The sequence below is a fragment of the Geotrypetes seraphini genome, chromosome 17 (genome assembly GCF_902459505.1).
Source record: "Geotrypetes seraphini chromosome 17, aGeoSer1.1, whole genome shotgun sequence".
Lineage (NCBI taxonomy): Eukaryota > Metazoa > Chordata > Amphibia > Gymnophiona > Dermophiidae > Geotrypetes > Geotrypetes seraphini.
In genome coordinates, this window is record NC_047100.1 from 2,419,967 (window position 1) to 2,444,728 (window position 24,762).

At 43.1% G+C, this 24,762-nt stretch overlaps 1 protein-coding gene across 4 annotated transcripts in view; it reads right to left on the bottom strand.

Annotated features, from left to right (window-relative positions):
* The window catches only part of PLXND1 (plexin D1), a 102,519-nt gene that overhangs the window by 18,972 nt on the left and 58,785 nt on the right, over window positions 1-24,762 (bottom strand). For all 4 annotated transcript variants that reach the window (XM_033926041.1, XM_033926043.1, XM_033926045.1 and 1 more), the window contains exons 15-30: window positions 24,420-24,559; window positions 23,439-23,609; window positions 22,365-22,455; window positions 20,653-20,928; window positions 19,166-19,318; window positions 17,158-17,272; window positions 15,230-15,337; window positions 14,764-14,876; window positions 13,586-13,693; window positions 11,480-11,610; window positions 10,035-10,233; window positions 6,349-6,495; window positions 3,354-3,510; window positions 2,580-2,683; window positions 1,476-1,539; window positions 100-134 (exon numbers count right to left, since the gene is read on the bottom strand). In XM_033926041.1, the coding sequence (XP_033781932.1) occupies window positions 100-134; window positions 1,476-1,539; window positions 2,580-2,683; window positions 3,354-3,510; window positions 6,349-6,495; window positions 10,035-10,233; window positions 11,480-11,610; window positions 13,586-13,693; window positions 14,764-14,876; window positions 15,230-15,337; window positions 17,158-17,272; window positions 19,166-19,318; window positions 20,653-20,928; window positions 22,365-22,455; window positions 23,439-23,609; window positions 24,420-24,559 (2,112 nt within the window). The remainder of the gene's footprint in view (window positions 1-99; window positions 135-1,475; window positions 1,540-2,579; window positions 2,684-3,353; window positions 3,511-6,348; window positions 6,496-10,034; window positions 10,234-11,479; window positions 11,611-13,585; window positions 13,694-14,763; window positions 14,877-15,229; window positions 15,338-17,157; window positions 17,273-19,165; window positions 19,319-20,652; window positions 20,929-22,364; window positions 22,456-23,438; window positions 23,610-24,419; window positions 24,560-24,762) is intronic.

The following is a 24,762-nucleotide window of genomic DNA, read 5'->3' on the forward strand; positions in this document are numbered from 1 at the left end:
TTTTAGCCAACATGCAAAGAAATTAGAAAAGAGGAAGGAAAATCAGTTTTGAGAACATGTAGTAAGTGACAGATTGAAAGATAAGAACAGAATACTCACTAAATGAAAATACTTTTCTGTGTCCAAGTCCTTCACTGCAGAGAGAATATGATAATGGTTTTTTATTAGTCAATTTCTCACCTTATGTTTGGCTCTGGCATGCCAACCTACACGCACTTCTTTGACACGATCACCATTCAGATCATGGATAGGCACAATGTAATTTTAGGACGCCATCTTACTGGCTGAGATATAATTCTAACATATAAAACAGGGGAAACAAAACCACAACCTCGAAAGCAAAAAGACAAAGTGGAATTGTCCCAATCAGAATGGTGAGCACTAAAAAAGTGTCCAACTCATCTGATGAATGCAAATGCCTTTATTGATTCAAAATCTTGTGTATACATCCAAAGACTCAACGACCCGACATGCACATGTTTTGGCCCAACCGGCCTGCCTCAGGAGTCTTATGAGCCTTTAACAGTTGTATGAGAAAATCATGTGAGAGACAAGTTTGCACACACCCTCTACAGGCAAGTATCTCTAGGACGTGGACAACCGCAGTATGTCCACTGTGATCATCAGTTGCCCACGTCCTAGAGATACTTGCCTGTAGAGGGTGTGTGCAAACTTGTATCTCACATGATTTTCTCATACAACCGTTAAAGGCTCATAAGACTCCTGAGGCAGGCCAGTTGGACCGAAACATGTGCAAGTCGGGTCGTTGAGTCTTTGGATATTGATTTTGAATCAATAAAGGCATTTGCATTCATCAGATGAGTTGGACACTTTTTTAGTGCTCACCATTCTGATTGGGACAATTCCACTTTGAGATATAATTCCCCCTTATTGAATGAATCAGCATATTGGAAGATAAAAGTGCCTTATTCCGGAAAGTTCTGAAAACCTTTTTGTTTGCTAAACATTTTGGAAATTAACTATTTCAGTCTACTTTTCCTTGTCAAGTTTATATATTATGTATTACATTATTGTTTACTGAGTCGAGCTCCTCTTGGTTGATGACTCGGTCTATAAAACTAAGTTTTAGTTTAGTTTAGTTTAAAAGAAAATGGGGAATGATCCAAAAGGAAAAATGTTTGATGGACATGATGAGTTTAGATGCTAGAGATACGCAGCAATAAGAAAATAATTTCTGCTACCTCACAGATATAATGTTTCGCCCTCCTCTGGATTATGCAAAAGAGCACATTGCCAGTTCCTTAAGGTCAATCACTCTTGTGGACAGCTGGTTTCTGTGAGCTAACCAACCAGGTGAACCACAGTAGTTACTAAGATCGGACATTATTAGTCCACTCATGTACCTGATATGTCTCAACTGACCACACCACACAGGGTTTCATGTTAATAAAGGACCTCATAGGACTCTTTCTAGCCACATCATTCACACTCTCTTCCAAAGAACAAGCCCTCACCTCGACTCAGAGTCCCATCCTTCTGATCTTTCAGGCTCATGGCTAGGGAGGCTCCTTCAGGGATCTACAAGTGACCAGAGGAGGAAAGGTTAGTGAAGAGAGATTTGTATTTCCTAGAATCAGGGAATTAAATCGCTGTAATGTTCCAAAATATTGTCAGTTTAAGCAAAACTCTACAGTACATCACAGGTTCACCATGAACTGCAGTCCATATGCCGAGGACCATATGGCTGACTCCCACTCTGTGAAGGTGATTTTCTAACAGACACCAGGCTATTTCATGAAGACAACATCTACGCCTAGAAGTCTTTTTAAAATTGTTCCTCCCTGAAATATCCCTCACAAAATTCCACTGGCTGTGAGGCAGGTGTCACTTTTTGCATGTATATGCTGGGGAATTTTACAAAATGCACAGACACCATGCTGACTCTGCCCATGCTTGCCCATTTTCTACCCCAGGGCATCACATATCTCCTTTAGCACACCCACCTTGCGGATATGTATAATATTTATTGCTTCTACAGCCTTGTGTCGCTGATAAAATTATCCCCTTGTTAACTCTCTGTGGATAATTTTGGGCCTCAGAAAAGAATAAAACTTCATTTTCTGATACGATCAGTGTTCAGTTGCTACTTTGTAAGGACTTTAAACATTTACCTCTGTCCTTTCCCCACCCCCCAATTGCTGTTGGCACAGGCACTGGGTCCATGGTCCAACTAATATTTTGTCCAACACATCATCAGCAATGACAAAGTCTAGGACTGAGCCAAAGACTGGCATGTTTGGACTCGGGAACAACAACAAAAGGATTCTACTGCCCTGTCCCAGGAGATTAAAATCCCTCTATGGGCCAATGTCTGGAAGGGAAATGTCCTTTAAGGCTAAACCTCTAGCTTTGCTCATTTGCCAGAAAGAGTCACCTCCGCTTAAGGCATGCATCCTCTCTGCATCCCTTCTAATCCCCTAGGAGACCCGAGCACACATTGTTTCTGAATCCAAGTCGGTGAATCTGTTCAATGCTGTGAGCCCAAGACAGAGTCTGGCATAATCTAGCCTCGGGACAACTGGGCACTTCAGCCTGGCATAGAAAAATGTCAATTTTACCTTGTAATGGGCCAACGTGTTCAACTTCTTCCTTCCATATTCTACGACAGATGTGTTGTCCAGATCCCGTAGGATGTAGCTGTCTGTGCTTGAAGCAAACCACTCTGAGAAAAGACCAGCAGCCTATGAAAGTGCAGTTCTGAACTGAACTAATAACATCTAAGCCTGGAGCCACAGCTGAGAGCCACTGAGCTCATGATGAATTATTCAAAAGTGGCACATTTTATGTTTCTCTACTAGTCTCTGCCTAAACCCAGAAAATCCATGAAAAACTAGAAGCAAGGAATAAACATTTTCTTATCTTGCGTGATGATATAAATGAAGGTTATTGGTCTTCTTGAAGTCAGTTAAACAGCTGAAAGTTACTAGATGTTCCTTGGAAGGAAGGTCATGTTGGCCTATACAAACTCAATCTACCAATCAGTTATTAGTCTAGAAATGTGTTGAAAAAGATTCAGAGAAGGAAGAAAACATGACACCAATAAACTCACTGTTGAAGACTCAACACCCTCTATTAAGTTTCCCAATTAGGTTACAAGGGAACCTTTAATAAAGCTGACCTGCTGGTAGGGGATACCAAAGTTGGTTACAGTCACCAACCCTCCTTGTCTCCATGGCATACCTATGCCTCACTAAGCTTGTGGGGAAGGAAAATGCTATTAATATATCCATTTCCCTGAAAAGGTAAAAGATCTGAAGAGATGCAGCAAAGAGCAATCTTTCTTTCACCAAACCACAATGCAGATACCCACGAGTTCCTTAGAAAATATTTACCCAAGTCCACTTCTTCAGCTTTTGGCCATTGCGAATACGGGAGATTTTTACAGAAGGCTTCAAGGATCTTATCTTTAACTTGGCAGACAGTATCTGTGTCCATCACCCGAATGCTCAAGGAGTCCATCCCACAGCCCTGGAAGGAAACGTTCAGATTCTGCAGAGAGAAGAGGGAACAGGAGTTATTCTGAGATGGCTATTTTCATATGTACAATGGGTGAAACATGTTCAAATCACTTTACTGGTGTATAGCAGGTCCAGTGCTACCCTGAAAACAGTGACCTCTCTGACCTGGCTGCAGAGAATAATTATGATCCTACTTGCTGTTCAATCTTCACGTTTATACCCGAACCAATTTAAAACGAACAAGAGAAGAACCCCCAGAAGTCAAATGATATAAAATAATACTAGAGGTTGGCCCCGAGACATAGTACTGCCGGAGGAGAGTAGTCTCAGTGGAGCTCTTGCTCCAGCAAGGGAACAGTATGGCCACCTAGACATGCTTCTTATGGAAGGAAGAGTAATACAGAGAGAAAGGTTCCTCCATTGAAGTATCCGTAGCATACCAACCATTTCTCTTTCCTATTATACGACTGTTGAGAATAATAGTAAGTTGTATGAAATTAATTGACGGTTGGATGTCCACATTTCAATTAAAGTTGAATAATTAAAAAACAAAATTATTGATTATAACCCACCTAATGCAATTCATCAGTATACAGCATTATCTATTAATAATATCAATTATGAAGTATCTTCTGTTATTAGGATTTGGGGAGTTTACTTAGAGAGTGACTTGTCCCTAGAGAAACATATAAATCTAGTGATAAAATAATCTTTTGCTCTATTTTGGAAACTTTGGAAAAGATTTTTGAACATCAACACTTTTGACTCTTGGTTCAATTTTTATTTTTGTCAATAATAGATTATTGTAATATAATCTATTTAAATGGTCCTTGATCATTGTTTTGTAGATTGCAATTTGGTTGATTTTTGGCCTACGGAAAGGGGATAAAATTTCACCTTATATTATAAAATTGCATTGGCTTCCAGTAGAAGCTAGAATTTGGTTTAAGTTTTTCTGTTTATTGTTTAAAATTTATTATGGAGAGGCACCAAAATATGGGGTCATTTTATTAAGGTGCACTAACTGATTTAGCGTACACTAAACACTAAGACACCCATAGAATATAATGGATACCTTAGCATTTAGCGTGTCTTAAATAAAAGGACCCCTATATGATTAATTTACCTTGTTTTAATAAGGTTGTTCTTCATGACTTATGATTGACATCTTTTTTTTTAATTTCCAAATGGACGCAGAATGAGATATTCTAGAGTTTTTGTCCACTTCTGCTCATCTCAGAGAGTAATTTCAAATATTTTAGGAAGGCTTTAAAGACATATAATATGTCTTAGGGTAAAATTGTTTAGCTTTCTTATAATTATTGCTATTCCTGTAAATTGTTTTTATTTCTCTTGTGAACCACTTTGAACTTGTTATAGGTATTTGCGGTATACAAATAACGTTGCTTTTGTATTGTATCAGGAAGGAGCAGTTTGCTGTTTTGTAATGACCTTTCAGATATATGTAACAGGCTGCTTGTTGGGAATTGGCTTTAGTGGGGTGATATATTGTTTTAAAAATTAAGAGAGACTAGCAGAGTTTTACAGCAAATTCTGTAGGGAATCTCTGCACATCCAGGTCCAGCAAACGGGTCTTGCAAACCTGCATTAGTCATTTCAGATGAAATTCGTCTTCCTTTCCACCACTGTAGAATCAGAATGCGATGAGAGAAAGAGGATGAGAAGCTTTGCTTCTTCCTTTCTCCTTCCCAAGCAAGACTCAGGGAGCTTCTTTGGACAGGAACTTCCTAGCCTGGCTTCCTGCAAGTCTGGCAGCATCACCTTTCAACAGGCTGTAAAGCAGATGAAGCCAGACAGATTCGGCCAAGTTGCCTATGGGGAAGCCCTACAAATAAATAGCAAGAGAAAAGGACATTTCAAAAAGTCAGTGTGCTAGAGTTAAAGAGCTGCCTTCAGAACCCTCCAGTCTGGGGATTAGGGCTCAGCAAAGCACTCAGCCTAGAGCAGCTCTCGATAGAGTACAATGGCAGTTGTACTCTGCTCTCTTGACCACAGGAGGGCGCTCTACATCTTGGTTTCTATTTCTAGACATAGAAAAGATGCAGGAAAGGAGAAAGGAAAGGCTGCTGTGTGAACCCGATACGAAAAGTTGAGCAAGCAGAAAGGAGGAAGAGAGAAACTTTTTATAACGGTTTCCTGAGGAAAATGGAAGGAAGGAGAGGAAGTTCATGTTTGCTAAAGCCAAACAGGAAGGAATAAAAAGAGTTAAGGCATGATGGGTCTTCAATAACAGCCAAATGGAAAGGCATAAATCCATGACCAATGGCTCCCTGATGAGAACCAGATGGAAAGGCATAAGTCCATATCCAGTGGTTCCTTGATAAGAGCCAGATGCAAAGGCATAAAGCTTTGTCTAAAGGGGATATGACTTGATATACTGCCTTTCTGTGGTTACACTTGAAGCAGATACTCGTACAAGTCCTTCTTTTGGGTCTTGGGCAATGGAGGGTTTAGTGACTTGCCCAGAGTCATGAGGCGATGCAATAGGAATTGAACCCAGTTCCTCTGGCGCTGAGGCCACTAGGCTATCCCTTTACTCTTGATGAGAGCTAGATAGGAAGAGTATAAAGAAAATAGTTTTTGTTTCTTTCCATTTCGATTGAGTGACTATCATTGAGAACGATTAGAATTTTCTAGAGCATGAGAACCGTTTGCTATCAACTTACACGGTCTCAGCCGTTAGAACACAAGTGAAATTGGCTTCCTCAGTTTATCCTATCATCAACTAGATGATGGCAGATAAGTCTTTCTCTCCTGTTGTCTAGCATTTGGAGTAGATGAGCACGAAACTGCTACCCTTTAAACGTCAGGTCCCTGCCAGCTAAACCAGCCTGTAATAGCCTCTTACCATTGGCTTTGCTTCGATGTTTTCTCTCAGAAGCCATTCCTCATTGAGGGTATATCTGGCTTTCCCAGTGATGGCATCAATCGAGCCCTTGTTGATCTGCTGCCTTATAGCACAGAGTAACAAGAAGAAGGGTTCGCCTACTGTCTCCTGTAGAAAGTAGATACACAGCTAGTCAATACAACAAGCATTTCTTCATTGTTATAAACAGCTTCTCTCGATGAGGAGCCTTACTAGATGAACCAACAAATCTGAGAACACTTAACTCCCTTCTGAATAGAAAGCTCTCGCTACAAGTAAAGACGGAAGGACCATAAGGTTTTACCTCTTGTATGGCTGACCCAGATATAAAGGAAAGGTATTGTTGTCTTACCACTAATGGATTTTGGCTTTTGATAGTAGTGTCACACTGCCTCCCCCAAAACGCCACATTTATTTCCTTAGCCCTAATACCTCCAACTCCATTCTCTCCTCTCACTTGGATGTACCTCTAAGTCCAATTTTCTCACATAAACCTTTACCAGTTCCCCCTCCAATTACATTATCTTTCCCCTCCCACGGTGTATCTTCAATTCCAGTCATTCCCTCTAACACATATTCCAGTTTCCTTCTGTTCCCCCTCCTCTGGTGTATCTGACTTCCAATCAAAATAAATATATGTACCCCTTGACTTGTCCGGTGAACATTAGGACGGGTTACTTTAAATATTTTTAGGAATGGAACCAATGTGCTAGGAGACCAAAAGGCCCTGCAAATCCACTCATTCACCACATTCCTTTCTCTGAATAAGGTAATCCAGGCTGGAACTTAGATTTCTTCAGAAAACTTGCAACCACATTCAGTTTATATTCCCCCAGCTAATATTAACCCTTCAACGTTTGCACAATTAGGCAAAAGCCTCACAGCACTATTTATGCATCTTTTACAAATACAGAGTTCTGGTGTGAAGGAATTTTTGCCTATGCCAATTTTTTTTACACCTTGACCAAATCTTGACTGCTCCCAAAGTGCAGAAAACCACCAACTGCAGCGTGTTTTAATGTTGTCAACTGCTGAATTTGACTGTACAGTGAATAAACCTATAAACCTGCTTGCAGATTTCTTGAGAGGTATCTTTTTATTGCAAACCCAAACTTCACTATGCAGGTCCAATACCCGTGATTTGAATTTTCTTTTGCCCTAACCTACACTGAGGTATCCAGTGTTTTCTGAGAAGCTGCGTGGTTTTGCCACACCAGCTTTCATGATTTGTTTTACAGCTGTTAGAGCAAGAGAAGGTTCTGCTACCCATGTTCTATGTACAGTAGGAATACGAGGTACGGGAGCTGCAGAGGAAAAAGGAATTTGCGGTCGGACTGGACATTCTTTAGGCATCACAGAACGGCCGTCCAAATCTGTGGGCCCAACTTGGGGATAAGCACAGGAGGTTTATGACTCTGAATTAGCTTTTCCTTTTATCTAACTCAATGGAGGAGGCTGAGAATATCTGTCAGTCTGTTTGGGGGCAAACTAACTCCCTAAACATTTAACAGAACTGAATGAAACTTAGCGGGGGGGTGGGGGGCAGGGGGGGTGGGAGTAATAGACATTTTCCAGAGAAACAATGCTTCTGGAAACCTCAGCTCAGTGCATTTCTATGGAAGAAACGGTTCCAGCTTCCTCTGCTCTCTACTCTCCCCACCCCTGAACCACCCTCTCCCTCCAAGTACCTCCTAACTCAACAACCACCCTCATTTCACCCTTGAAAATGCCTCCCATCTCCAAAATACTCTAATCTCCCCCCTCTCCAAAAGCTATCGCTACCTAACCACTCCCACCCATATTTATTTCTCTGTCCTCTACCAACTTGACCCACCTACACCTACCACCCCCAACTACATGCCAAAACTACCTCCCACAAGAGGCTCTTCTGGGCCAGACCAAATGTTCATCTAGCCCAGTATCCTGTTTCAAACAGTTCAGGTCAGAGGTTCCTGGCAGAGTCCTAAAAAGTATCTAGATTTCTTGCTACTTAATTCCAGTGATATAACCAATGCATTTCACCAGGTCTACCTTAACAAAGGTTTATGAACTTTTCCTCTAGGAATTTGTCCAAACCTTTCTTAAACCCAGCTACATTAAGTGCTTTTGCCACATCCTCTGGCAAACAAGTTCCAGAGCTCATTACTTTTCCCACTTGTTCTAAACCAGCAAAAGCCGCTTAATGGTAACTAAAGAAAAGGATCATCCTGATTGGTATCACAGGCAGAGGGATCTCCTGATGTTACTGTGCTGGAGATTTCTGTATGGATGCTGAGGAAGAATTTACGCTGGTCTTGCAGGGCTTTGAAGGGGAAGAGGAAAGCAGGATGGCCACGTTCCTCTGAGAGACTGTGGACCAGACAGCGCATAAAGCCCATTAGAGTCAAATACAGTATGCTCAAAAACGCACAGAGTCATTTTTAGAATCATTCATGGATCCATTTTATAACGTGTTTTATTCTAAGCAGAGCGGATTTGTGCTCATATAATTAGCTGCTTCTTCTCTACTTGGCAATGGCAACCACCTAAAAACCTGCTCATTGATAACATAAATTTCCCAAGTAGGACTCTTCGGCCACATGTGAATGTGAGACACTCTGTCCACTTTGGAGAGATTTTAGTAAGCGGATTGAATAATGATGTATAGGAAAGATGTGTATGTGGACAGGAGGCAGAGCTGACGCCTTGTCGACTGGCAATTCCTGCTCAAAAGTTTTACATTTGACCCCTTCTGTATCTTTTTTGCTCCTCTCTGGGATGTTATATTTAGAGCCAAAGCCTCACATTCTCTGTTTTCTTTTTCCTGTTCCAGAGATTACAAAGTCTTTCACAATCAGAATGTAATATTCAGCAGCTATTCCTGCTGAATTACCGCATGTACTCAGCATCTCAGCCTTTTCATCATCTCTTTTTCTTGTGAGATCAGGAAACTGGGGTGGGGGGGGGGGGAAAGAGAGTCAGGAACTAGGAAACTTCTCAGAACAATAGATGCAGAGGAAGGGGCTGGTTTTGGAATGAAGCACAAACCTCAGACTTGACTGGTCTGGGGAACTGGGAGCTGGCAAAGATCAACACCGATTATGCATAAACAAATATAAAGGCAAGTCAAAAGCTGCTAACAGCCTGGAGTCTTTTTCTTCTCTGTACTTATGCAATCATACGCATACTTAACCTTAGTGTGGACAGTGAAATTGTATCCACCCACCTCTCCCAACTAACCCCCACAGGATGAGGCCCATGTACACAATTAGGAAGCCATAGGGTTCAGCACAATATACTCGGAGTACCAATGGCTGCTCCTCAGTGCTTCAGCAGACTCAAATAGATTCCTATGCAATATGGCCATGAAAGACTCTTGAGTCTATTAGAGGCTGACAGAACTTTTGAAAGGTGGTCACAAATGTAGGAAATGAGTTTCGTAAGAAAGGTCTCACATACAGCTGTCCCTTTTGTTTTCTAGTTTATAACTTTGATTGATATCAACCATGTAGATAACTTTGACACATGGCATATCAAGGATAAATCAACTTGAAACTTGATTTCGATCTCTCTTTCTAATGCAGATGCTATCTGAATATTTAATAGACCAAAGGAACATTCAGGGCAGTTTTCAAAATGTGCACATTCAATATTTTAAACTCATAGATTCTGTACCAGTTTTTACATACTCTGAGGTCACTGTACATGCAGATGGACATCCAGTTGGTAAGCATCTTCTCCACCACAGACTCGGTTCTCCGAAGCATCAGCTTAGGATTCTTAGAGGCCGAGGCGTCTATGAGATCTACCAAGAGGTCCTTCATGATGCTCGTGTAGTATTCCAGCTTTCCATGTAAGGCGATGGTCAGCAAGGAGGCCAGATTACACCTGAGGGCAAAGGAAACAGTGAGACTGGGCGGAGGTCACAATACCCCATTAAAGGGCCTTCATCTCTCTCTTCATCTCATCTCTACAGGGACTAACCCAGCACTTTGTCCGGGTTTTGTAAGCTTCCCATCAAAATCAGATGCCGTCTGGGGGTGGGGCTGGGGGAGCAGAACAAGGCGGGACCCAGGTGGAATGGGGAGGGACTGAGGGCATGGCCATGGGTCCAGATTTTCCTTCAGGAAAATCTGGTAACCCTAGAGTTGTGCAAGTAATATATTACAGAGTTACGCGTTATGGTTTGTTGTTTATTATAATTTAATATATCATCTGTCCTGAGGAGAGAGCAAAGTAGGGAACAATAGATATGAAATCTAAATCTGAAAGGAAAGAATGCCAATTATCAAATAAAAGGAAATAAATTGAAGGAAAGGGTAAGAAAAGTAATAGGCATAGTAATATAGGACAGGTAACTTATCACTAGTAATATATTACTTTTGAAAGTATGGTTGAGTAAGTTACTATTCAAAAGAAATATAAAACAATCACTGGTTTCATTAGGTATTATAGTTAGTAGTCTAGGTCAGTGGTTCCTAACCCTGTCCCGGAGGACCCCCAGGCCAGTCAAGTTTTCAGGACAGCCCTAATGAATATGCATGAGAGAGATCTGCATATACTGGAGGTGTCAGGCATGCAAATCCGCCCCATGCATATTCATTAGGGCTATCCTGAAAACCCGACTGGCCTGGGGGTCCTCTGGTCTAGGTAAGTTATTGTGAAAAATAACTTATTCTTTGTAATATATTACTGTCCATCTCTGCTCCTCACAGCTGTGACCACTATCTGCATCGTCTCTAGACTTGGGGCCAAATGCAGAAAAATCATCGTTAAAATCCCCTGGGGGTCGCTGTGGGGCCAATTAATTGTCCGATTTGAAAACGGCGGTTGATGTTCAAACAATTTCATATGCACATTAGTTTCCCGGAGATTCTGCCGTAATCCCATCCGATCGGGTGTCGGAGAAAGCGCCTGACACATGCGCAGAGCCGGCATGGGATTTATATCCATGGAGGAAGATTTCTGCTTTTAAATCCCTGTGTATACTGTAACACAACTGTTGCATTTTTTTTGCTGGGGCAAAGACGACAAAAGTGTTCACGTTTCCTTGCTGGTGAAACACTGAAAGGTGTGCGCAGGTGGCATGAGAGTTACCTTTTTCTTGGGTTGCAAGACACATCAGAGCACTCACCTGTCCCGAATGGCAAAGTCCTTCTGGTGCTCCAGAGTGTGGACGAAGGTGACCAGGAAGTGCTTGTTACTGAGCAGAGTAGAGAACAAAGTAATTCCTTCCTCCATGTTACATCTGCAGCTTTCAGGGATCTAAAAGAAATAATTAAATGAGGAAGGAGATCATAAGAACATAAGCAATGCCTCCGCTGGGTCAGACCTGAGGTCCATCGCGCCCAGCAGCCCACTCACGCGGCAGCCCAACAGGTCCAGGACCTGTGCAGTAATCCTCTATCTATACCCCTCTATCCCCATCATCCCTTCAAAAGACTCACAGGAAGACTCATATTTCTCTCAACATGGACAGTAGCGTACTAAGGATGAGTGATGCCCCTCCCCTGCCCCCCATTTCCTCATACCTTTTTAACTTCTATGGCGTGAGCAGCATGCCCACGTCGATGTCAGATCACCCTTTGATGTCCCGGAAGTGACGTCAGATACAGCGCTGATGCCGACCCGGGCAGCAACCTCACACCGGGGAAGTAAAAAAAGGAAGAGAGGGAAGGCAAGGGATGGACGTGCACGGTAAGGAGAGGAACAGGGGGCAGAGAGTAGGAGGGGTGCCACGCACTTAGTGAAACGGCCCCCCCTTTACTATGCCACTGAACATAGAGGCTGCTAAGGGTCTGTTTGGCCAGCAGAACCAGAACCTTCAGCGCCAGGACCGTCCTGAGCTGGAAATGGCCCTGTGTGACATGCCTCCCCCCCATCTACCATGTCAGAGCCAAGCAATGGAAAGATCACAATTTAGGAGCCTCCTGCCTCCCTTGCGCCCTGTACGGCCGCACTTCCTGCGCATAGCTCGTTTGGCCCTGTTCAATGCTATACCAGAGAGACAAAACTCTTTTGACCTCTCTCTAACCCCAATAGTTTCCAGGACAAGGGGTTGAATCTTCCTGCCTGGATTTACAAGGTTTGGAGGGAAAACAGGGCTAGTTTAAATACTCAACCCAAAGGGAGGGTCATTGTCTGTTTGTTCTGTGGCCAGAGCAAAACTGTGAATGGGGACTAGGAAATCTTTAACCTCCCAACTGCAGCATTTTCCGACCTTTCAATGGAAAGAGCTGTGACTTGCCCAGTCTTACAGCCTAAAGTGTCAGCCTCAGAGCTTATCTTCTCCTCCACCATCAACTGTGTGGAGCAGAACAAAGGCAAGAAAGAGTGAAGCATTGCACAGCTGGAAAAGTAAATCCATTGAGGTAAAACCCTCCATAGCAAATATCCCTCTGGGGAGGAAAACTGCCTTAATTTACCAACTGTAACTAAGAGAAGAGACGTGTGACAAACAACATGAGGAAGCATTTGGAAGTGAACCTACTACAATTGTGAGTTCATTGATTGCTCCTGGGATAGACCATCTAAATATGTATTAGTGACTGGAAGTAAATCAATGAACCAAAGAGCCATGCTGAGCTGATGTTTTCAATCTTTGGTTCTTAAGTTGAAGTAAACTGTTCACAGTTTGGAATAAATATATGTCTGTGCAGACTATTTATTGACCAAGAAGAATGTGGAGGGTGTGGATTAAGTGCCGACCAGCCTTCTCGCTCTGTTAGCCCCAGCTCTGACCTTCAAAAATCAGTTGAAAAACTCTTTAAGTAACCTGCCCTGATGCTGACTGGGCAATAAGGGGCTACATTAGGAAAATTTCTGTTCCACCGATCCGACTGCGCCCTAATGGAAGGGTTACACAGTCCTGCTGGAAACTGCTCCACCCTCACTACCAGTTAAAGTACCCAGAAAAAGGAGGACGGATTGAGACATCCATTGAAAGCTATGCATGTAAAATCCGGATGTTTCAATCGGTCCTCCCTTTTCTGGAGCCATATGGTAACCCAAAAAGAAGGGGTTTAGGGAGGGAGGGAGGATACATGTGAACATTTCCTTTGGAAAGCCCTGCTGGCTGGATTTTCAAATGGAAGCCCTGTGGGCGCTCTCTCTTGCAGTCCCATTTCATAAGTGGCTGAGTGCGATACACGTGCGTATTCACATCTAGCCATACGTATTGTGTTTCCACATCTCTCAGCTGCTTCACGGTGTTTGTTTAGAGCAGATCTGGATTACTCACGTTCCAATCTCCCAGGAGCAATGGGTGAGTTTCTGGCGCTTGACACCCCACCTGGAAATTGAAGTGCTGGGACGGCAGTACATACTTCTCCTCATTAAGTGAAGAACACTAGACAAGAAAACAGATATTGGATTCAGTCCCAGTAGACCTAGGTCAGGGCTTCACAAGCAAATACAGATGCAGAAACATCAGCAAATCTTTACAAAACAGAGACCACCAGCCGGAAGGAGAAAAAAGCATGATTTATCAACTCCAGAATCGTGGATCTTTTAATCCTGATGAATAAGTTCTGAACAGATTGTGTGTGAAGTAGAAGAGGAGGGAGTGAAAAAGCCCCCCTCCCCCCCTCTCCCCCCCCCCCGTTGTCCTAACAACAACCAGGTCCCCTTTCTATAGACAGAGAGTGACAAGGTGTGGTGGCTGTGTTAATCCACTTTCAAGGTAATATAAAGAAATAAAACAAAAAAATAAAGGAAATAAAGTAATTCCTTTTTTTATTGGACTGCATTGAGTTAGTCCAACAAAAAAGGTATTTTCTTATTTCCTTTGTTTTATTTCTATATATTACCTATAGACAGAGAAAAATCAGCAGTGTTTTCTGTTTAAAAGCAAAAAATAAATGTTGGGTCTGAAGAACGCTGTAAGTCTAAAGCACTGTCTGATCACAGCCAAAAATATCTCTGATGAAAAATAGCCAGTCTGGCACCTACTGACACCCCTGTGGTAGAGCAATTTGAGGCAATTGTGTCCTTGTCAGTGTAGGAGAGGGGAGTGGGGGACAGGGAGGAAGGATGAAACTGTGGCAGCTAACTAAAGCAAAAAGAGCGGCTTGAAAGTCAAAGCAATTGAACCCACCCAAAAAGGCTCCTGGCTGGTGAAATCACAGAGTCACTTAGGTGGTGAAGGGCTGACTATGACAATTAACCACTTGGGATATAGACAGATGAATACACCAGGATATTCAACGACATTGAATATCCAGAAAAAATCCTGGCTCTCCACAGTCAGATGAATATCTAGCCCAGGGTCGGTGCATATTGTCTTGAATGAAGCCTCCTGATCATCTCCCAACACTCTCTAGGTCTCCAACACTCACTGACCCAAAGTGCAGCCAGCCAGCTCTTCCAAGCATAAGGCAGCCTGAGTGATCACTGAAAGAAACAGAGATGGTCTCATACCTTAGGGAAGAATGTTCGTGTGACAAAATGCTTGTACTCCAGGAAGGGGATCCCCTGAGTACGGTTTAACTCCTTAGACAGATCGGTCATATCTGTCTGTAGCTCAGCAAAACCTAAACCAAAACAGGACATAGGGTGCAAGTAAGCAAAGGCATCGGAGCAGAGACTATCCTTCTCCTTTCACTATTACTGCCAGTCACTTCTATTGTGTTGCAGACCTACTACGAGAGCATTTTCCCCTGTCTTCAGTTACAGAATATCTCATCTGTGGAAGACAAAAGTACCAGAAGCAAATACAAGCGTCTCTGCCATGAGCCATTAACGGCCCCTCCTGCGCCATCCAGAGATTCATGGAGCTGTCCAGGTACTAAATGGACGCTTTGCTGCTCTGGCAACCCCAGGTCCTGATGCCACTAACAGTTCTCTTCCCTCTCACGCGCTCCGTTTTCATTTTACAGTTAGTTACCTTTACGGATTTCCTCACGGATCTGGGATTCCATTTCTTCCATCTGCAACAGTGTTTTCTGCCAATAACGTTCTGCTCTGCGGCTCTTAGTACAAAACACAAAGAGACCTAGAGAAGGAAAAGCAAGCACAAGAGTAACTAACCTGGTCCTGGATCAGCAAACCTGCTGAGTCATTAAAGACTTAAGAATTCTAGATCTTCTACCCTGCTGAGTCACTGGAGGCATCTGGGAGACCTTCCCATTTCTTCAGTCACCAAGAACTCTGCTGATTCACTCATGAGGGAGAGAGCCTAGGGTGACTTTTCAAAACCTGGCACTTTGTCTGGGTTTTGAAAAGAAATCGCATCGGGAGGGGGCATCTGCCCATGCATGGATGCCTGACGAACAGACAGTGGAGGTGAGGGCGGAGCTGGGACATAACGGGGCGAGGATGGGTGGAACTGGGAGGCGGGTCTAGGGGTCCGGATTTTACCAACTTAAAATTGGGTAAGCCTAGGAGAACCAGATTATCCAAACTGAAATATGATTGAATGAAGGCCTTCCAGCTTGATTCTTGCTAATAAGAGGGAATCCCACTTTAGCCAACCCCTAACATGAGGGAATGCAGGGCTCTCAACCCGATTTGCACTCATATAAAGGGGTCCCAGATTATCCAGCCTCCAATGTGAGAGAATGAAAGCCTTCTAACCTGCTTCTCACTCATTTGTTTATTTTTATTAACAAAAATTTCTTTCCCGCTTAAACCTAAGACCTGAGAAGGGAGTTCTATGTTTTCCAAGATCTTCTAACCTGATGAGTCACTAATGGTGACAAATTCCTAAATTTGTATGAAAAGGGGAAGTCCCGATTTGACAGTCTTCTGAGTCACTAATGAAAAGGAGATTTCAGCTCATCCAGTCCTTCAGTAAAGAGTGTGACTGCTTCTTTTAACAAGCCTATCTTTCAGAAAGATGCGGTCATTGGAATGCATGCCAGTACAGAAAAATGCAATTTATTAGTAAGGAGACATATTTCTGGGCCAACAATGAGTCTTGGAACCCTATTCAAATACAAATTGCTTCTTTCTTTTCTCTCAATATTGGTCAGGCCTAATTTATATTGAAAGAAATGCAAATAATGTAGACGTAATATTTCTACAAATTACCCCTCTGGACACAATGAAGGAGCTCGCTCAATACTGGGGGTGCTCAGCAGCACCCACAGAACTGGACCAGACATTGTTACGCTTTTTTCACCTACCCGTCAGTTAAGGGATGTAAGTTTAAAACATACCATGAACGTATGCTTTCGTATCACGCTGCTGCTTGAGATAAAATTTCAAGCAATTACTTTCTGCATCTACTTCCTACTTGGATTTCAGAAGGCATCTAAAGACCTATTTGTTTTCTAGATTCTTAGGTAACTAATATCCCTTTGAGTTTAATTGTAATTATAATATAATTTTTTATATATCACATAGATCCTCACTGTTATGCAGTTTATAAGTTGATTTTATGTTATGTTATGTTGTCCGCAAACTTAGCTTCTACAGATACACATTGCTATTACGTATGAATGCCTTTTTCTGAACCCACACCTTTTCTGCACCACCCCAGTATCCAGTATCCCTTCCCCTCCCCCACACCAGCTCTGCCAAGCACTTCACTCCAGCATCTCTCCTTCATATCTTAGGTCTGAGCCACACACAGAGTTCTGACAATGCAGAAACATTTGCATCCTTTTGTTAAATTAGGCCATAGTTTTAAGAGAAAACTGAGCTGAGACCAGTGAACTTAGTTCCTTTGGGGGTCTAGAATGGGATCTGAATCCACGACCCACAGGGGTGAGAGGTTCGTACAGCAGCCAGGCCACTCTGAAGATCTTTTCCTCTTCCTCTCACTATGGAGTTCCTCATAAAATATTGAGCAAAGATTTTAGGTGATCTTACCTACAACAGATAGAAGTAGCAAGATACTACATGTCACCGTGGGAGCGATAATAGCCGTTTCGCCCCCTGCCAGATGCAGCATTGTGATGGTTTGGTTGTATTTCCCAACTTGGATCTAAGGAGGAATGGGAAGCAGAAGTTTAACTGTGAGCAGATACAGCAAATCCCCCTATTTATCTATCTAAAATACCAGGTGTCCTAGTTAATTGTATTTAATTAAAGCCAGTCAGCAAAAGTACAACCAAAGTCATTCATGTGTTTGGTTTTACTGGCCCACGACACGAGCAATTTCCTCTAACCACTTGAATTTCATTGTATAACCACATATGTACCAAAGACTTCCCACCATGCACGGCTGACGTGGGAGGTTTTCAGCGGCAAGCAGCTGGCTGGTGTCATTGTACTTCTGTTACCACCCAAGGTTATCAGAGGTTTTTGAGCCTTACCGGGGTGGTTGGTTTAACCCTTCTCCACTGCATTCTGCTTTTTGCCACCCCAAAGAAAGGACTGTGTACAGACTCGTGAGGACACGAAGCTGACTGTTTCCACAGACTGTCAAGGGTTGCCAACTGGGCTTAGATTCACCAGTAGTTCTGATTTCCCTGCTGCATTCTACAAGAAGAGCAAGATTCCAAGTCCTTGCATGCAATGGTGTAAACCCAGGACTGGATTGACTCTGTCAGTCAAATCTGGATCCAGCTGGCAGCCTCAGTGAGACTTTATAAGCCCATACCAATGAGAGGATTGTAACCAAGTTCAAAATGAATGCAAATTCAGAACACATTTAGTCAGGTCTGTTATCAAAAGAAAGAGAAGAATGAAAATCTAAGATTAGGCAAAAGATGTTACAGAGTTCCAGGAGGGAGATTTTTTGTCAGGCCTGGATTTCCGACTACCTCATCCTGCTGCATTATGGTACCTGTAGCACTGTTTTCAAAGGGTAGAATCAGGGACTACAACTTCTACACTGCTTTAGGATGTATGTTCAAATCCAGGACTGGCCCCAAAAATCTCTTTCCTGTGTACAAGCAGTTTGCCTAGAGTCAGTTATGACCTCCTGCCACTAGAGGCAGCGGAGTGCATGCAAGATCAGAGAGATGGTGAGACCTTAAAGAAACATCATGAGACCTAAAGTTGCAGATGAACGATACCTACTGCTGTGGATAAGGGGACATGCCAGGGTGAAGGGAGCAGGGTCTATACAAGAACTGTTTTAGTGAGTAGCTGAAGAGAAATCCAGAATGACTGGGCATTTCATTTCACTTCACTTCAGGTCAACTAAGCATAATGATCCAGACCTGGCGTTCCTTTGGGAAAATCCGGATCCATGGCCATGCCCCCAGGACCACGCAGTTCTGCCTCTGTCCCACCCTGTTCTGCCCCCAGACGACATCTGCGCATGCACAGACATGACACGGTGACATCACACGCACACATATGTGACGTCATCACGTTGCGATGCCCCTTCTTGACGCGATTATGTCGTGGAGCTTTTCAAAACCCGGACATATATAGATTTGTAATTATGTTTTCCCATTGATTTCATTATGAAATTCAGAATTACAAATCCAGAATTACAAACTAATTACCTGCACTAAGACAGAACCACTGCTGAATCAGCATGAGAATCCAGTCTTAAAAATTATCCAGAACAAAGCAGAATCAAATGAGCAACTGTTAAGGCTAAAAGAATAAGAACCAAATGTGAAGCAAAGAACCTGAGACAGGTTTAATTTCTCGAAATCCCTCTTCCATCTCCCAACTCATACCACACGATCAGCAGTTGGCTAATTGCTGAATGACCGTCATAGACCACAGGCTTTGTGAGTCTCATTCAGAGTGCAGAGGACCAGAATCTGGGCTCTCTCTCTTCTTTTATCATAGCAGAATCTAGCATTTTATTTGATTAAATAAGCAATTTATTCAGTTGAATTTTTTGCATTTGCTGGGCACGGCACTGCATCCTCTCAGTAATGTCACAGGTTAGGTATTGCAATGTTTCACTTACTGTCACAGGCAAAGTTCTCTCAGATGTTCTCAGTGACTCATTAACTGTGCAGTGAATCACTTTGTCGACCACGATAAAATTCATTTCACAGGAAATCAGGCCGATTTTAATTTGGTATTCTTCCAGCTTCAGTCCCAGCATATCGGGCTCTTTCTAAGAACAAGACATAAAAAGAACATTTGGAGTTAAGCCGCCTGAGTTTTCCTGATCTTGCACTGCGACTGCCTTACAATGAGGGGCCACTGGGATCTTGACAAGCCCTTGTGGGATGGTCTGACCCAGTATTGCAGTTCTTGGGTTTTCATAGCGTTCCTCAGGCCCATGCAACCTTGTTCCTGCCTAGTATTCTTTGTTATTCTTGCTGTACAAATGCTGTTTTATTACATTTTCAGGTAATTTGTTATGTATATTGGGGGGGAGGGGGAAAAAGAGAATTCTATAAAGTGCAGCAAATGTTGGGTACCAAAATGCTACCCATTAGCTTCTGGGCACCAGGTTCTGTTACAGATTGCTAGCATAATTGGGTATTTAGACACACCCACTAGTGCCATGTCTAATGCAGGAATGGTGCTTTGGTATGTCAATGAAGCTGTTCTACAAGCTGCTAAGCGTGTAATTGACACACTCAAGCTCCACCCCCAGGCCTCTCTTTGTGACATCCTAAGAACATAAGAATAGATTTACTGGGTCAGACCAAAGGTCCATCAAGCCCAGTAGCCCGTTCTCACGGTGGCCAATCCAGGTCCCTAGTACCTGGCCAAAACCCAAGGAGTAACAAAAGATTCTAGAACCCCAAAGAGTATCAAGGTTCCATACAGAATCTCAAAGAATAGCAAGTTCCGGAACCCCATATGGTAGCAACATTCTGTGCTACCAATCCAGGGCAAGCAGTGGCTTCCCCCATGTCTTTCTCAATAACAGACTATGGACTTTTCCTCCAGGAACTATCCATAACTATTTTTCCTCAGCACTTAAACAGAGTGCTATGGCCTTGACTGGAGGCTGGAAAATGACGGTCTCTCAGGGGCCTTCCTATTTCTTTCCTCTGCCAAATCTCTAACATTTTACATTCCACAGGAAATTCCTTCTTTCGTGTCTCAGAAAGGACTGTAAAAGTCGTATTCAGCACAATGACTGGAAAATAGAAATTCCCTGGAATGTATTGTGGAAGAGCCACTGTGAGAAAGGGGGGACGTGGGAGTGGGGTCCTTTTGACCTTTAGCAGCCCTAGGACAGAGCTGATCCTGTCTGTCAGTCCAGCTTACCCTGCTGGGACAATAGCGCTTCAGAGAACTGTTACATTAGAGAAAAAAAATGGATCTGCTTTCAAACCCTTTAATTAATTACGCTCAGCAGTAGGCCACAAGGTTTTCAGGCAGGTAGAATGGATTGTGAAAGATTTACCCGTACGTTAGGGCAGCAGGTTTCACAACATCTGTACTTAAAGCTTTAGGTTTTGTGATTTTCCTGTGGTGGAGGCATCTTACATGTATCGGCAGTGTGAGGGGCTCTCCAGGGTGGTGCTTGATCGATTTCTCCTTGTTAGCTGTGAAAAACTGGGGATCTGGGTGGTAGTCCAGGCGGAATGTGCTGCTCTGCATCGGATGTTCTGCAGGCTGGAGATCTTCAGAGCCAGGCCTGGGATCCAGGTAGACAATGTCGTTGATATAAAAGTCCACCAATGCGGATTTCATCCCCAAAGGGCTGTGGTAGATTGCTGGAGATGGGCATGAAATCACGGCGGGACTGAGAACAACACAATTCTGCAAAGAAAGAGAGGAATATCAGGAAAAAAGACACAGCAAGAGAGAGAGATTGTACGAAGATGTGAGAGAGCGGGAGGCATGGTGTGTGAGTAACAATGTGGAGTGATCTCTAACAGGAAGATGTACAGCACAGAACAATAATCAGTTAAAATATCCCAAAAGAATAAGACATCTAGAAGTGTACACTGGTGCTATAAAGTAATACATTCCCTGGCAACCACTGAATGAACGGATAACTTCTTCAGCCCTATGTTTTCAAGAATTATAAGATAGCACTGGGCTACGAATGAAGCCGAAAGCACTGATACTAGGTTGGAGGCGTTCAGGTGATGTTCAGTGGTGTCTGGGCAGTGACTGTGTTCTTCGGACATTCCTATGAGGGCCAGGTGGCTTCAATGTGTTCTGCTGGCCACTCCACCAACCATTAGGGCTACTGCTCCATTGCACCCCTACTTAACACTTCTGTACCAATGACCGGTAAAAATGGGGCAAAAAGTATATAAACATCTTCCTATATCGTAAACTTGTACTGAAATTAAGGCAAATCGTAACCTGTTAACCATATATTATGTATGTTTACCCTGTATATATAATAAATAAGTCACAGAAGTGAGACCTGAAGCCCGTTGCTCTAACCACTTCCTCTCCACATCAGTGCTAAATGCCCAGCAGATCTTAGAAAGGGGAGAGTGTGGTACAGTGGTTAAAGCTACAGCCTCAGCACCCTGAGGTTGTGGGTTCAAACACACTCTGCTCCTTGTGACCCTGAGCAAGTCACTTAATCCCCCCATTGCCCCAGCTACATTAGATGGATTGTGAGCCCACCAGGACAGACAGGGGAAAATGCTTGAGGACCTGAATAAATTCATGTAAACCATTCTGCGCTCTTCTGGGAGAACGGTATAGAAAATTGAATAAATAAATAGAAAGCGAGGTGCAAAAATCTCTTTCTCAGAATAAAGTGTCAGAGAGTGCAAGATACATATCCCAAAATAGTCAGTACAGATGAAGAATATGCCAAATGGGGGTGGGGTGAGGTTGCAATATTTAAAGGGTCAACACTTCCCTTGGGCAATATATTTTCATTATAATCTGCTTAGATTTAAGTGGATTATACATTTATAAAATAAAACAAATACATCTGTTTAACTAGCACAGTTGAATGTGTCTGACTGGTGACCGGACCAGTACAACATATCCGTGTAGGGGCTCATCTAAAGGCCCATCTCAGAGTCCTTTAAATTGTGGCAAAGTCCAGGGGAACAGTGCGCTAAAGATAATAATAATAATAATTTTATTTCTTTTATACCGCTATACCATAAGTTCAAAGCGGTTTACAACAATGTTCAGTGCAGATAAGAAAACCGGAACACACAACGCAGAGTGGTGATAGGACAAAGTCAATGCCCCAGCTAAGTCAGGAAGAGACTCACCGTTTGCTCCTTGCCAATCTTATGAACCACCATCGACACATTCTGGACCATGTCAAACCCCTCGCCTTTAAGGGTGATGATTCTTCCACCGCTAGAAGAGGACCAGGAGAAAACGGACAGTGGCATTAGCAAATGAGAGGCAATAGGGAGGCAGCACAGACGAGCCACCACATATCCCAAAGATGGACAGGGGGAGGGGGGAGATCACAGCTCTGGCAATTGTACAGAAAGAGGGTCATTCTCAAAAGGTCACCTACAGTTGAGCATTTGCAATTGCACATGCGGTAGCCATGTAATCATAGCGTCTATTCGCCATTTACACTCCAGACCTTAGGCCAGCCAGATGGCTAGTGTAAATGCTCTCTCCTAACTCTAGACGAGTATTTTCTAACCCATGTGCATAACTTCTGGGTCCACCACTGACCTGCCCATGCCCCTCCCTCCTTGCAGTTGCATGCTCTGGAATTTACACACATGGGTTATAGAATACCAACTGGGGCAGTTACTCACGTAACTGTTAATTACTGCCAATTAGCTCTAATTAAGGCCAATCGTCAATAATTATTTTTTTAAACATCAATTAACAACTCATTAGCTAATTAAGTTCCAGATGTGACTGGCCCTATGCGCATGCAAGTGTTCTAAAATCAGGATGAGGAGCTTATGGTAACCATAAACTTTTATGCTACCAATGGGACCGAGTATATTAATCATTGGCCCACCCATCTGATGCAACTCAAGGTTTTGGAAGACTTTGTTCAGTACTGGCTGCTGGGCCTCCTCCCAAGTGCACTATGGGATTTGTAGTACAGCTTCTCTCATTTGCAACCAATACAATGTGTTCTAGAACTCATCAAAAAAGCCAACAGCATCCCTCTAAAAACCGTATCGCATCAAATTCAGTTTGTAAGTGCTAGAACTGCAGTGGTATAGGACTTCTGGATTGTAAGCAATGCTCTTGACACTGCCTCCGTCTGAGAAGAGTAATGCTGAAGAGTGGGATTACTGGGGCAGAACAAGGACACTGAATACGGCTGGCCCTGGGAAGCTCACAGACAGACACGAGGCTTTTACCTAACTAGACTGCTGGTAGGCGTGATGCTGTAGATGACGGGGTTTTTCCGATAGCGGAATGTGAGGTTGTTACCAATACAAGATTGTCTCTCAAACTGGACACAGACGTGGACCGCTTCAGAAGTAAAGGGTACAGCAGGCATGGTGCATTTAACGGTGCTGTCCTGGCGCCTATAAACAAACAAACAAAAAAACCCAAACCCCCAGACCCCAAAAAACAAAGAGGAGGAAGTTAGACAGCAACAAGGTAAATCATTTTTTACAAGAGCCCAAGAACAAATGGTTTTGTGCCTTCAGTGGAGTTTGCAGGTACAGCATTCACCTCACCTCACCCCCACTCCCTCAAATACTACAAGCTCTATATCTCAGGAAAAAAAAAGGGTTTAAGTGCCTCGATTTGTGACGTGGGCCTCTAAGTAGACCTCTCTGAAAATTGACTAGGGCTGAATGTCTAAATTTAGGATTGGATTGTTATTAAACTCCTATAAGAGCTTGAAAAATGGACAACTGTGGAGATGGAAAAGGTTGGGATAAAAGTTAGGAGTTTAGCTCTGAATTTCAGCAGGAGGAATCTAGTTTAGGATGCAAAATTTATGGCAAATAAAAGGAAGTGTGTAGTGCCTCCATTTTAGGTTCATAAATACAGATGGACTTTCATCTGGAAACATAGAGCCTGGTATTCAGATTAACTCCATTCCTAAATTTATACTCTTACGCTGTGCCTAAATTTGTCTGCTATTTTCAGTCAAACACAAGGCCTTTTACTAAGTGGGGTTTTCTGCTCAATAGCCTTTAGCACAACCCAACCCAAATACACCTTGCAACACGTGTGCTATCACAACAGGAATTATCAGTCCAGGGTAATAAATGTTTGTGCACCCCAGGGATATCTCAGAAAATTCTCCCCCTTTCCCCCCCCCCCAAATGAATTGGACACCCTGAAAACTGTGACGGGCTGTCAGGGATACTCTCAGTACTTACACAAGGTCGAAGCACTGCTGGGTCTCATTGACTAAAATGCGCAGTTCAGATCCAATGTTCAGATTCTTCCCAGTGATAGTGACTTTGGTTCCACCAGCTTTAGGGCCAAAGCGAGGAAATAAGGAATACACCTGAGGAACCTACAGACAAAGAGAGAGGCTCTGTCACAGCGCATATGGGAGCATATCTGTGATATGGTGTCAGGAAATCATGAGTCTGAACCCATCTCCATCCCTGACAGGGCAGGATGTAGGGAAAGGGAAAGTCACTTTATCCAGCTGGGTTTTGAAAAGCTGTCCGTCTGGTAACCCTAGTATTAACAGACCTCTCAGTTCAGCCAGAC